General features: G+C 49.6%; 1 protein-coding gene across 1 annotated transcript; it reads right to left on the bottom strand.

Annotated features, from left to right (window-relative positions):
- Positions 1-1,340: 1,340 nt before the first annotated feature.
- ATP6V0B (ATPase H+ transporting V0 subunit b) lies at positions 1,341-8,592 on the bottom strand. The gene is made up of 8 exons (XM_072127224.1): positions 8,404-8,592; positions 5,962-6,010; positions 3,954-4,037; positions 2,708-2,785; positions 2,556-2,625; positions 2,224-2,275; positions 1,625-1,815; positions 1,341-1,525 (listed from the first exon to the last, which is right to left on the bottom strand). Exons 1-8 carry the CDS (start codon positions 8,468-8,470, stop codon positions 1,499-1,501), a joined length of 618 nt encoding a protein of 205 aa, XP_071983325.1. The 5' UTR covers positions 8,471-8,592; the 3' UTR covers positions 1,341-1,498.
- Between the last annotated feature and the right edge of the window lie 5,917 nt (positions 8,593-14,509).

Below are 14,509 nucleotides of genomic sequence, written 5' to 3'. Positions count from 1 at the left end.
GTATCTATACGCAGCATATAACAGTAGCGACCAATCAGAAGCCGCTTCTTTACAACAGTCACCTGCTTGGTGGCTGTGGTATATATCTCCCTGCTGTAGTACTGTGTCAGATGTGTTGGGGGTTGTAGTTCAGGTGCTTCTTCCCAGCAGCCTCCTTGTTATCCACAGCATTGGTTCCATCAGATATGATGGAGACTTTCTATGGAGTCTTTCCATGGCCACCCTTCTCCTGGCGCTCTGCCCAATCCTGTCCATGTTTTACCCCAGCACATCACAAGGCACGGTAATGACAGAATCCATGAGCCACAGTGACACGAACGCCCTTTATTATGGTCCAGATAGAAAAAATAATTTACATCCAGCAAGAGGGGCAGAAACACATCAGCCAACCCCAACCTCCAGATCCCTAGCACAGAGCCCAACATCCCCTGCCCAATGGTCAGAGAGACTCCCCTGCACAGGAGGAAAGAAGAAGGAGTGGGTGCAAGACTGGAGGGGTCCCTATATCCCTAGAAGTTACAAGAGAGCGCCCCCTACTGTCGCACCGATGCACCCCCCCACTAGAGAGCGCCCCCTACTGTCGCACCGATGCACCCCCCCACTAGAGAGCGCCCCCTACTGTCGCACCGATGCATCCCCCCACTAGAGAGTGCCCCCTACTGTTGTTCCCCCCCACTAGAGAGTGCCCCCTACTGTCATACTGATGTCCCCCCCCACAAGAGAGCCCCCCTACTGTCGCACGATGCATCCCCCCTCACTAGAGAACGCCCCCTACTGTCATACTGATGCTCCCCCCACTAGAGAGCACCCCCTACTGTCACACCAATGCTTCCCCCCACTAGAGAGCGCCCCCTACTGTCACACCGATGCTTCCCCCTGCCATAGAGCACCCCCTAGCATCACACCAATATACCCCCCACAAGAGAGAGCCCCCCCCCATGTCACTGCATCTCCCTCCCCCTCGCTAGAGAGCACCCCTAAGCGTCACACAACAATGAATCCCCTGCTAGAGAGTGCATCCCCCCCAATACATCCAACTCTAGAGAGTGCCCCCCAGCATCGCACACCATCAGGTCCAGTGCTAGAGGGCATATAGATAGATGGTAAGTAGCAGGAGGTAGGTTGCCCCCAGCCTCTGATATACACATTGTCCAGAATATAGCGGGAAGCACAGAACACTGCTGAAAGTAACCACAAGAGGCGCTGCTGGTCCTGGGGGGGGGAGGGGGGCTGTGACATCGAGGAGGGTTTATTCATTACACACAATGCTCACATGACCAAGGTAATTACAATACAGAAAGGATGGGGGCGCCGCAGCTCGTGTAGAGGAGGGACAAATCTTCACAAACAAATTTTATATTGATCATCACAGGATCCTAGAAGAGATTATATACACCAGGGCGGGGGAGAGGGGACGATCAGCGGCGCCCGGGGCACATGGAATAAATAAATCAGTGTCCTTCTCTCTCCGGAGGATAGTCAAAGGGGCGGAGTCGTCTCAGTCGCCCATCTTTACTTTAGACGTCTGAAAATCAAACACAAGTTGGAGAATTAAAGAAAAGCCACACAACTGAGAGCAGCGCCCCCCGGAGGTGACACATGAGGCTGGTGACCTAGCACCTACCTGCAGGATGGCCACAATCACACCAAACAGCCCAATGGCGCTGCCAAAGATCTCCACAATCAGGATCTTCACAAAGAGGCTGGCGTTCTGCGCATCCGCCAGGGCCGCACCGCTACCCACAATGCCCACACAGATCCCACAGAAGAGGTTAGAGAAGCCCACGGTGAGGCCGGCGCCGAACATGGAGAACCCTGAAACATACAAGAGGAGGAACGTGACCCCATGGCTGTCATGTCCTGTACATACAGATCTCCCTAGTGCAGGGCAGGATAGAGGCTGAGCACTCTCTCCAAGAGGAGACCCCATGGCTGTCATATTCAGTACATACAGATCCCCCTGGTGCAGGGCAGGATAGAGGCTGAGCACTCCCTCCTAGAGAAGACTCCATGGCTGTCATGTCCCGTACATACAGATCCCCCTGGTGCAGGGCAGGATAGAGGCTGAGCACTCCCTCCTAGAGGAGACCCCATGGCTGTCATATCCAGTACATACAGGTCTCCCTGATGCAGGGCAGGATAGAGGCTGACCCCATGGCTTTTTAAGTCCTGTAAATACAGATCTCCCTGATGCAGGTCTGAGGACATGCTTCGCCCACCTACCTGCATGATAGTTACGGTTCCCAATGGTCTCTGGAGTCGTTGCTTTAAATTGCTGAAACACAAGAAATCTGTGGTTAGTCTCTCACTCCTGGTGTTGTGACAAGCGATAAGCTGCCCCCTACAGGACACCCCCAGCCTCGCCCCCTGTGTTAAAGCTGCAGCCTCTGGAGGCCTCCGGTGTATGGGCAGCGGACGCTTATGGGGGCTCAGATCATCAGGACTGGATCTACTGGGAGTGCTATGACATCATGCTGCACCTCTCCAAGCCCCGCCCCCCATGCATGATGTCACCAGTCTCCGGACAGCGGGCCTGAGACTTGTAGTGCACTTACCTCCACCATGTTGCTGATGACAATGGCCATGATGATGCCGTAGATGGCCACCGCCTCACAGAAGATGATACTAGATACAGAAACAGACATGGGATCAGGCCAGACATGGCGGCAGCTGGTACTCACCCCTGTGGGTCACCCCTTCACCTTACCTGACAAGGTTTTTGGTCTTAATGCGGGGAGCCTTCACTCCGCCCCCCAGAATACTGGAGCCAGTGATGTAGATCCCCCTAAGAGGAGAGAAGAGACATAGATGGGACCTCACCCTGCTGAGCCCTGATCCTGTGTGGATAGCCAGAAACGTGACTCCCCCACAACGAACATCGGAGAGGCCCCTGCACAGCACCAATCTTACGCAAGCAGTGCACCCAGACCCCTGCACCGCACCCACCACTACGCAAGTGCTGCACCCAGACCACTGCACCCGCATCTGTCCCCAACTCTACGCAAGTGCTGCTCCCAGACCCCCTACATCGCACCAGCCTCTGCCCCCGCCACTATGCAAATACTACACACAGACACCTGCACTACGCACATGTTTGCCCCCAACACTATGCAAGTACTGCACCCAGACCCCTGCAGTGCAACCACCTCTGCTCCCACCACTATGCAAATATTGCACCCAGAACCTTCCATTACGCCCGCCTTTGTCCTACCCAAGTAATGCACCCATGCACTGCACCTGCCACTACGCATGTACTGCATCCAGACCACTGCACCCACACCCCTGCCACTACTCAAGTACTGCACCCACACCCCTGCCACTACTCAAGTACTGCACCCACACCCCTGCCACTACTCAAGTACTGCACCCACACCCCTGCCACTACACAAGTACTGCACCCACACCCCTGCCACTACACAAGTACTGCACCCACACCCCTGCCACTACACAAGTACTGCACCCACACCCCTGCCACTACACAAGTACTGCACCCACACCCCTGCCACTACACAAGTACTGCACCCACACCCCTGCCACTACACAAGTACTGCACCCACACCCCTGCCACTACTCAAGTACTGCACCCACACCCCTGCCACTACTCAAGTACTGCACCCACACCCCTGCCACTACTCAAGTACTGCACCCACACCCCTGCCACTACTCAAGTACTGCACCCACACCCCTGCCACTACTCAAGTACTGCACCCACACCCCTGCCACTACTCAAGTACTGCACCCACACCCCTGCCACTACTCAAGTACTGCACCCACACCCCTGCCACTACTCAAGTACTGCACCCACACCCCTGCCACTACTCAAGTACTGCACCCGCCTCTTCTCCCGACATTACGCAAATACTACACCCAGACCCCTGCACTGCACCTGCCTCAGTATTGTGTTCCTTGTATCCCAGTAGAAGGCAGTAGAGAGCCCCCCTGCAGTCACTCACCATGCAGCCCCCACCACGGACAGGGAGATGGCCAGGCCGATGCCCAGGTTGGCCCACATGTACGGGGACGTCTCTGTGAGGAACCTGAAAAAGAAGAACATGAGAGAAGATGTCAATCAGTATGAAGCAGGACGCCAGCGCCCCCCGAGGGCCCCAGTCAGACTGTGTCATTGTCCACATGGGAAAAAAATAATTCAGGAGCAGCCGAGCAATGAAAGCGTCCGGAGCGATCACAGGGCATGAGGCATGTGAGCACAATACACAAGGGAGAACAGTCCGCAACGCTCAGTAATCACAGTAATTCAAGCAACTCTTGGACTACATGACATACAACAACGCGCGAAGGACTCTGCATCTAACCCTAAGGGTGATGCCACACATGGCGTTTTGAATCCGTTTTTGGTCTGTTTTTAAGCAGTCTGTCAAAAAAATGCATGCCTTTTTTTTTTTATAAATGCATCAGTTTACCATTTTTAATTAAGATAATTGGTAAAACCTATCAAAAACTGATGCGTTTTTTTTAACGGACTGCTTAAAAATGGACCAAAAACGGGTTCAAAACGCCATGTGTGGCATCACCCCAAGGATGCAGTGTTCCCCGTGTCACCTCTCCCCCAGCAGATCCCTGTAGTACCCCCCATGTGACCACTCCCCTAGCAGATACCTGTAGTGCTCCTCATGTGACCACTCCCCCAGCAGATACCTGTAGTGCCCCCTATGTGACCACTCCCCCAGCAGATACCTGTAGTGCTCCCCATGTGACCACTCCCCCAGCAGATATCTGTAGTGCTCCCCATGTGACCACTCCCCCAGCAGATATCTGTAGTGCTCCCCATGTGACCACTCCCCCAGCAGATATCTGTAGTGCTCCCCATGTGACCACTCCCCCAGCAGATACCTGTAGTGCTCCCCATGTGACCACTCCCCCAGCAGATACCTGTAGTGCTCCCCATGTGACCACTCCCCCAGCAGATATCTGTAGTGCCCCCCATGTGACCACTCCCCCAGCAGATACCTGTAGTGCTCCCCATGTGACCACTCCCCCAGCAGATACCTGTAGTGCCCCCCATGTGACCACTCCCCCAGCAGATACCTGTAGTGCCCCCCATGTGACCACTCCCCCAGCAGATACCTGTAGTGCCCCCCATGTGACCACTCCCCCAGCAGATACCTGTAGTGCCCCCATGTGACCACTCCCCCAGCAGATACCTGTAGTGCCCCCCATGTGACCACTCCCCCAGCAGATACCTGTAGTGCCCCCCATGTGACCACTCCCCCAGCAGATACCTGTAGTGCCCCCCATGTGACCACTCCCCCAGCAGATACCTGTAGTGCCCCCCATGTGACCACTCCCCCAGCAGATACCTGTAGTGCCCCCCATGTGACCACTCCCCCAGCAGATACCTGTAGTGCTCCCCATGTGACCACTCCCCGAGCAGATACCTGTAGTGCTCCCCATGTGACCACTCCCCCATCAGATACCCGCAGTGCTCCCCCATCCCTCACGGGGCTCTAGCACTGAGTGTTGTACCATTGATGATCCATTGAGGACAAGCAAGAGGCCACATGATCGTCCACACTGCAGCCACAAGAGCCGGACCCAGCCAGATCGCACAACACCCCTGTTATGTGTAAACACCGAGGAGCTGACACTCCAAACACGGGGGAGGGGCGGCCTGTGCTGGGGTAAACACAGAGCGTCCCGCAAAGTCACTGACACACAGGAGCAGCACGATGCTGTGAACAATCACCTCCTCTAACGATATAATATTCTAGAAATTCCCCCTATACAGTCCCCAGCCGTCGTATATACTATATTACTCTCCCTGTGACTGAGCTTCATTCCGAAAATTCCTGATTTGTTACACAGGATGCGAAGATTTCTACCAAATCAAGAGAAGACGAAGCCAGCAAATTATATACATCCACATAAAAGGAGGCGATAAATATATCCTTGTGAGGTCATCGATGCAAACAATATTTATCATATGAAGATCCAATCACTTACCAGGCCACATCGAAGCGAAAGCCCAGGTCAAATATGGTGTAACAGGTCCCTGCGGTGGAAAAACACACAAGACCCTCAGTAATCTGACATCATACCAAGCCCCCTACATGCTGCCAGGAAGAACTATCAGAGGAATAACATTATTATTATGGAGGTGGCAGCTACAGAATAGTGAGTGCAGCTCTGGAGTATAATAAAGGATGTAACTCAGGATCAGTACAGGATAAGTAATGTCATGTATGTACAGTGACTGCACCAGCAGCAGAATAGTGAGTGCAGCTCTGGAGAATAATACAGGATGTAACTCAGGATCAGTACAGGATAAGTAATGTCATGTATGTACACAGTGACTGCACCAGCAGCAGAATAGTGAGTGCAGCTCTGGGGTATAATACAGGATGTAACTCAGGATCAGTACAGGATAAGTAATGTCATGTATGTACACAGTGACTACACCAGAAGCAGAATAGAGAGTGCAGCTCTAGGGTATAATACAGGATGTAACTCAGGATCAGTACAGGATAAGTAATGTCATGTATGTACACAGTGACTGCACCAGCAGCAGAATAGTGAGTGCAGCTCTGGGGTATAATACAGGATGTAACTCAGGATCAGTACAGGATAAGTAATGTCATGTATGTACACAGTGACTGCACCAGCAGCAGAATAGTGAGTGTAGCTCTGGAGTATAATACAGGATGTAACTCAGGATCAGTACAGGATAAGTAATGTCATGTATGTATACAGTGACTGCACCAGCAGCAGAATAGTGAGTGCAGCTCTGGGGTATAATACAGGATGTAACTCAGGATCAGTACAGGATAAGTAATGTCATGTATGTACACAGTGACTGCACCAGCAGCAGAATAGTGAGTGCAGCTCTGGAGTATAATACAGGATGTAACTCAGGATCAGTACAGGATAAGTAATGTCATGTATGTACACAGTGACTGCACCAGCAGCAGAATAGTGAGTGCAGCTCTGGAGTATTGGAGGAGAGCACATGGTGTGGTAAGGGGGGGGGTGAGATTAGAGAGGATTGAGAATATCTCTCAATCCTCTCCTCTGGTCTCTGTAATTATGACATCTCTGCACATGTCCTGCTGCTTCCCCTCTGTTACAACATATATCACAGACCATTTTGATCCTCCATAGGGACTGGATTAGTCACATGACCCTGAACCAATAATGTACAATGAGAATAATATAGTGGAGCGGAGATCAAACACCTCTATATATGGGGTGTACATCATACGGGGCAGTATATACTCTGCATAGGTTTAGGACTGAGCGGATATATACACATCTGCAGATATAGTATATGGTCTGTAGCAGCAGTATGTATACACGCTCCATTATTATATAGGGGGAAGTATCTATAACACACACATATACATTATATATACACATACATACACACTCCCTCTATATAATACATTATATACACCAACTCCGGCTCTCAGCAGACGTCCCCAGACCCATTCATCTCATCTGCGTTTACCATAAACATTACATGAGGGGTTGGGGGGAGGCTGCAGTGTTTTGGGTGATGCAGATGATAGGACCCGGTACAGACCAGAGTCACCCAGTCACACATGTAAGGAGAAGCCGCTCATCTACTCAGGCAATGTATAGGAACAACGTCTGGGGGCTATGGGGGCCCAAATGTCGAAAGACAAGAAAGAGGAAGAAAAGATTCACAATCACAGGGGACGGAAAATGCCAGAGACCGACCAGAAGGAAACTGTGACTACCCCCCCCCCCCCTCCATCATGAGGAACCAACATGGGGGGAGGGGGGTGACATATACACTAATATATAAACATACACCACATATACTACACAGATATAATTATACTATACACATACCATACACCACATAGACCATCCATACACCCTATACTATACACACACCGTACATACACCACATATACCATTATACCATACACACACATATACCATACACTACATACACCGTATACTATGCACACACCGTATAGACACTGTACATAACCCACATATACTATTATACTATACACTACATATACCATACATACACCATATACTATACACACACATATACCATACACTACATAGACCATACATACACCGTATACTATACACATACCATACACCGCATAGACCATCCATATACTATACACCCTCCGTATATACAGAACATACTATTATTATACTATACACTTCATATACCATACACACACAGACCATACATACACCGTATACTATACACATATATACTATACATATACCATACACTACATAGAATTATACTATACACACACACATACCATCCATACACTACATAGAATTATACTATACACACACATATACCATCCATACACCGTATACTGTACACACACTGTACATACACCGTATACACCGGCTGCGGGCGCCATGACGTGGATGCGGGCGGCCTCTTACCTACGATGATGAGGGTGGCCCAGAAGGCCACGGTGACCCCGGAGTACAGCATCAGATGCCCGTTCATGGTGGTGACAGGAGGAGCGGAGGTGACACTAAGCCTGAGGGAGAGCGAGCGCTGTGATACCGGCCCGGACACATCAGCTGACCACCACCCACCAATCACCTGACCGCCACGCACGTGACTGCAGCCCCGCGCACACCCCGCCCACAGCGACTTGGTGCAGTCCGAAACGTCACTGTACGTGTGCCAGCTACTGCGTCATTCCGCTATCTGCACGTAATCGCTTCACGGGAAGCCTCAGCCGCCATGTTTACTGCTGGAGGTGCATATAATAACGCCAGGAAATATATACAGTATATACCCGTCATGGTATATACCATGTACAGCACCAGGAGATTAAGCTCTTTTCAATAAAAAAAACAAAAAACAGGAGATTGAGGGTATATACTGTATACAGTGCCAGGAGATGGAGGGTATTAACTGTATACAGAGCCGGGAGACGGAGGTTACATACCGTATACAGCACCAGGAGATGGAGGGTATACACTGTATACAGCACCAGGAGATGGAGGGTATACACTGTATACAGCACCAGGAGATGGAGGGTATACACTGTATACAGTGTCAGGAGATGGAGGGTATATACTGTATACAGCGCCAGGAGATGGAGGGTATACACTGTATACAGCACCAGGAGATGGAGGGTATACACTGTATACCAGTGATGGCGAACCTTTTAGCAGCCGAGTGCCCAAAAAGCAACCCAAAACCCCCCTTTTTTATCGCAAGGTGCCAACCAAAAATTAAAGCAGTAACTTATTGCTCCCTGTTCTTTCAACTTTCAATCATATTGGCCTCCTGAGGACAGCAAGCAACACAGTAGAAAGATGGAAAATTTGCATAATTTTAGCTGCTTTACAGTGTCCCTCTGTGCACAGAGAATTGTGGACCCGGCAAGAGGTCCTCTAAAGATAATTCGGCCCTGTCTATTCATTCACCCTGTCTGGTGTGCTGGGGCGATGGCCCGGGTGCCCACAGAAAGGGCTCTGAGTGTCGCCTCTGGCACCAGTGCCATAGGTTCGCCACCACTGCTCTACACAGTGTCAGGAGATGGAGGGTATACACTCTATACAGTGCCAGGAGATGGAGGGTATATACTGTATACAGCACCAGGAGATGGAGGGTATATACTGTATACAGCACCAGGAGATGGAGGGTATACACTCTATACAGTGCCAGGAGATGGAGGGTATATACTGTATACAGCACCAGGAGATGGAGGGTATACACTCTATACAGTGCCAGGAGATGGAGGGTATATACTGTATACAGCACCAGGAGATGGATGGTATACACTCTATACAGTGTCAGGAGATGGAGGATATACACTCTATACAGTGCCAGGAGATGGAGGGTATATACCATATACAGCACCAGGAGAAGGATGGTATATACCTTGGACAGCACTAGGCGATGTAAGGTATACACTGTATATAGTACCTATACAGCGCCAGGAGATAGAGGGTATGTAACATATACAGGGCCAGTAATGGTGGGTATATACCGTATACAGCACCAGAAGATGGTGGATATATACCTTATACACTGCACAGCACCAGGAGATGGAGGTTATTTACCCTATACAGCTCCTGGAGATGGAGGTTATGTAACGTATACAGCGGCAGGAGATAGGTTTATACTGTATACAGAGCCAGGAGATGAAGGGTATATACTGTATACAGCGTCAGGAGATAGAAGATATATACTGTATACAGCGCCAAGAGATAGAGGGTATATAGCGTATACAGTGCCAGAAATTGGAGGTTATGTAACGTATACAGCGACAGGAGATAGAAGGTATATACCGTGATAGGGATTTTTATGCAGGGCCCCAACAGCCCTCTTGACTTTTGTAAGGTGAGTCCTAATTAACCCTTTGAGGGAGGATGAGATAGCTGCCGGCAGCGAGATGACAGAGTAAAAGAAAGACACAGTCCGGTCTTTAGATGCACTCAAATCACACTGTTTATTTAAAAAAAAAAAACAGCTGTATTTTAATACAGAGAAATCAGCATTTAGGGTGTTGTATGAAAGGAGATAAGGCACTTAGATTCTATTGGACATCAGCACATTCTGGGAAAAAAGTTAATTAATTGTGCTCAGTTCTCAGAGACCTTGTACACAGATATTGTTTATACTAATTTGTTGAGAAGAAGAAGATAAGTGGACTCCAGAATCATAATATAATCAAGGACAGACTGGCTTCTCATTAGGGTATGTAATGTATACAGCGCCAGGAGATGGAGGGTATATAGCGTATACAGTGCCAGAAGTTGGAGGGTATGTAACGTATACAGCACCAGGAGATAGAGGGTATGTACCGTATACAGCACAGGCAGATCACCAGGTTTTCCTGTGTCCACGCATACATGAAGCCTCTGTAGACGTTCTCTGAGTGACGGCTGGAGCTGGATGTGGGTGCCTGCTGCCTGTCAGGTCACTCAGAGATGGAGTTGTACAATCCGGCATCTTCTGGAGGAGCTGTCTGGGGAGGTTCCTCACATCAGATATGTCCTGAAATGGCTGATAACAGGGGACAATATACCTGGGGGGGGGGGGGGGGGTGTCTCTGACCCTGGGGGGCTGTGGTTAGACCAGTTTTGTGTGCTGTCAGGGACTCGCCATTGTTTACCTGTAAACCTGGCTGTGTCCTGCTGTGGAGTGTCAGACCCCTCACACTGCTGTGCACCTCACTGCTGTCCCTCGGGTCATGGCCACAGGCGGCCTCCAGCAGAACCCCAAGACAGACGGGGGCCCCCACTTCCCCGGCTTGGGAGGAAGAAAATTTTAATGCTTTAATTTTACCACAATTTTCATAAAACCAGAACTTATTTCCTCCTGGTGTTGAGGATTTTACGGGGAATCCGTCCTTAATGTTCTACAGCCTCAAAATCTGCAGCATTGCACCAAAAAATCAGCTGTGGAAGGAAAGGGACATTGGGGGTCATTTACTTACCCGGTCCAGTCGCAATCCAGTGCGTTCTCTGACGAGGATTTGGGTCTTCCGCCGAATCACTAAGGTCGTGCACCCAATGTCCACCAGGTGTTTCCCGCTGCGCCGAGGTCCGCCGGAGTTCACCATCCTATGCTGGGTGCATGTAAGCGCGTGTCAAGCGACACATTTTTTAAAAAAATACCGCGGTTTTTCCGAATCTGGCGGGTTTTCTGACGGCCACGCCCCCGATTTCCGTCACGTGCATGCCGGCGCCGATGTGCCACAATCCGGTCGTGTGCGCCAAAAACCCAGGGAAATTCAGGGAAAAACAGTGCAAATCGGTAATATTCGGGAAACCCAACGAAAACGATTCGGGCCCTTAGTAAATGACCCCCAATGTCTCGTTCTTCTTCCAGTCTACAGCTGTCCAGCTGCTACAGAAAAGGGGGCAGAGGATGGGGGTCTTAGCCCTGAAAGCCATGTGACCCCTGAACTGTCAGATCTCCAGGAGAAAACAATATTAGTATTTTTACACCAATAGTTTCATTTCAACAGAACAGAAGAGAAGAGAGGAGAGACAGTGACAGAGGCTGCTGGAAATAACACATTTATACTGTAAGAGGGGTCACACTATGGGGTATATACTGTAAGAGGGGTCACACTATGGGGCCTATACTGTAAGAGGGGGCACACTATGGAGTCTATACTGTAAGAGGGGGCACACTATGGGGTATATACTATAAGAGGGGTCACACTATGGGGTCTATACTGTAAGAGGGGTCACACTATGGGGCCTATACTGTAAGAGGGGTCACACTATGGGGCCTATACTGTAAGAGGGGTCACACTATGGGGTCTATACTGTAAGAGGGGTCACACTATGGGGTCTATACTGTAAGAGGGGTCACACTATGGGGTCTATACTGTAAGAGGGGGCACACTATGGGGTATATACTATAAGAGGGGGCACACTATGGAGTCTATACTGTAAGAGGGGGTCACACTATGGAGTCTATACTGTAAGAGGGGGCACACTATGGGGTATATACTATAAGAGGGGGCACACTATGGAGTCTATACTGTAAGAGGGGGTCACACTATGGGGTCTATACTGTAAGAGGGGTCACACTATGGGGTCTATACTGTAAGAGGGGTCACACTATGGGGCCTATACTGTAAGAGGGGTCACACTATGGAGTATATACTGTAAGAGGGGTCACACTATGGGGTCTATACTGTAAGAGGGGTCACACTATGGGGTCTATACTGTAAGAGGGGTCACACTATGGAGTCTATACTGTAAGAGGGGTCACACTATGGAGTCTATACTGTAAGAGGGGTCACACTATGGGGTATATACTGTAAGAGGGGTCACACTATGGAGTCTATACTGTAAGAGGGGTCACACTATGGGGTCTATACTGTAAGAGGGGTCACACTATGGAGTCTATACTGTAAGAGGGGTCATGCTATGAAGTCTATACTGTAAACCTAGTTATATCCTGAGGAATGTGAGATGTACATCCTCTCCAGTATCTAACCAGTCATCGGCTTACAGAAGTCACACTATGCAGCGTGTGGTCATATTACAATATCTGTGGAAGTGCTTCCTCCTGTTGTCTTGCATGTATTAGGTAGATTTCAGTCACTGCAGGAAGATTGCGCTACTCCTTCCTGTCCAGCAGGGAGCAGCACCAGTTAGAGACATAGGGGCGATTTTTGGCGCACACAATCAGATTTTGGCGCATCGGCTTGCATGAAACAGAAATTGAGGGGGGAGAACCCGACGGATTCGGACAAACCGCAGAATTTAAAAACGGAATTGTGTCACAAGATCAAGCACTCACATGCACTGGGACGAAGAAGGTGAACTCCGGCGGATCTCAGCGCAGAAGCGACACATGCAGGAAGTTGGAACAACGACCTTAGTGAATCCCGGCAGACCCGAATCCTCGTCGGACAATGCACTACGGGATCGCGACAGGACCGGTTAAGTAAATCTGCCCCATAGGCTGTGCATTAGGCAGTCTCAGACTGTATTGGGAAGTGTATGTCTGAGGTGTGTGTGGGGTATTTAGGGTTTGTGTAAGGTGCGTGTGTATGGTATGTGGAGTGTGTGTGTGGTATATGTGTGTGGTGTGTAAGGTGGGTGTAGGATATATATGTGTGGAGGTTTATGTGCGAGTTGTGCATGTGGGGTGTACATACCCCCCAACATTTCCGGAAGAGAAAGAGGGACAAAACGCCTCTAGAGTGCGCCTCTAAAATACCACAGTCACAATATAATGTCACCTGGATAACACAGCTTATATGCAGACACTCATTATTATTATTAGGAAAATATGTATATATATATATATATATATATATATATATATATGTGCGTATGTTTTGAGACCCATTCAGTCTACATACAGCCCCTTTTTATATATATCCCCCACAATCTATATGCAGCCCCCTCAGTTTATACACTCACCGGCCACTTTATTAGGTACACCTGTCCAACTGCTCGTTAACACTTAATTTCTAATCAGCCAATCACATGGCGGCAACTCAGTGCAACTCAGTTCTCCCGAGCATCAGTATGGGGAAGAAAGGTGATTTGAGGCCTTTGAACGTGGCCTGGTTGTTGGTGCCAGAAGGGCTGGTCTGAGTATTTCAGAAACTGCTGATCTACTGGGATTTTCACGCACAACCATCTCTAGGGTTTACAGAGAATGGTCCGAAAAAGAAAAAACATCCAGTGAGCGGCAGTTCTGTGGGCGGAAATGCCTTGTTGATGCCAGAGGTCAGAGGAGAATGGGCAGACTGGTTCGAGCTGATAGAAAGGCAACAGTGACTCAAATCGCCACCCGTTACAACCAAGGTAGGCAGAAGAGCATCTCTGAACGCACAGTACGTCGAACTTTGAGGCAGATGGGCTACAGCAGCAGAAGACCACACCGGGTGCCACTCCTTTCAGCTAAGAACAGGAAACTGAGGCTACAATTTGCACAAGCTCATCGAAATTGGACAGTAGAAGATTGGAAAAACGTTGCCTGGTCTGATGAGTCTCGATTTCTGCTGCGACATTCGGATGGTAGGGTCAGAATTTGGCGTCAACAACA

The sequence above is a fragment of the Engystomops pustulosus genome, chromosome 10 (assembly GCF_040894005.1).
Source record: "Engystomops pustulosus chromosome 10, aEngPut4.maternal, whole genome shotgun sequence".
NCBI lineage: Eukaryota > Metazoa > Chordata > Amphibia > Anura > Leptodactylidae > Engystomops > Engystomops pustulosus.
This window is presented reverse-complemented; position numbering and strand designations above follow the sequence as displayed.

Excerpts from the sequence above, each read along its gene's own strand:
- ATP6V0B (XM_072127224.1), bottom strand. The coding sequence starts at position 8,470 with ATGAACGGGCATCTGATGCTGTACTCCGGGGTCACCGTGGCCTTCTGG. Across the intron at positions 6,011-8,403 it reads GGCCACCCTCATCATCGTAG|GGACCTGTTACACCATATTT; the intron begins GTAAGAGGCCGC and ends TTTCCACCGCAG. Across the intron at positions 2,276-2,555 it reads TCATCAGCAACATGGTGGAG|CAATTTAAAGCAACGACTCC; the intron begins GTAAGTGCACTA and ends CTTGTGTTTCAG.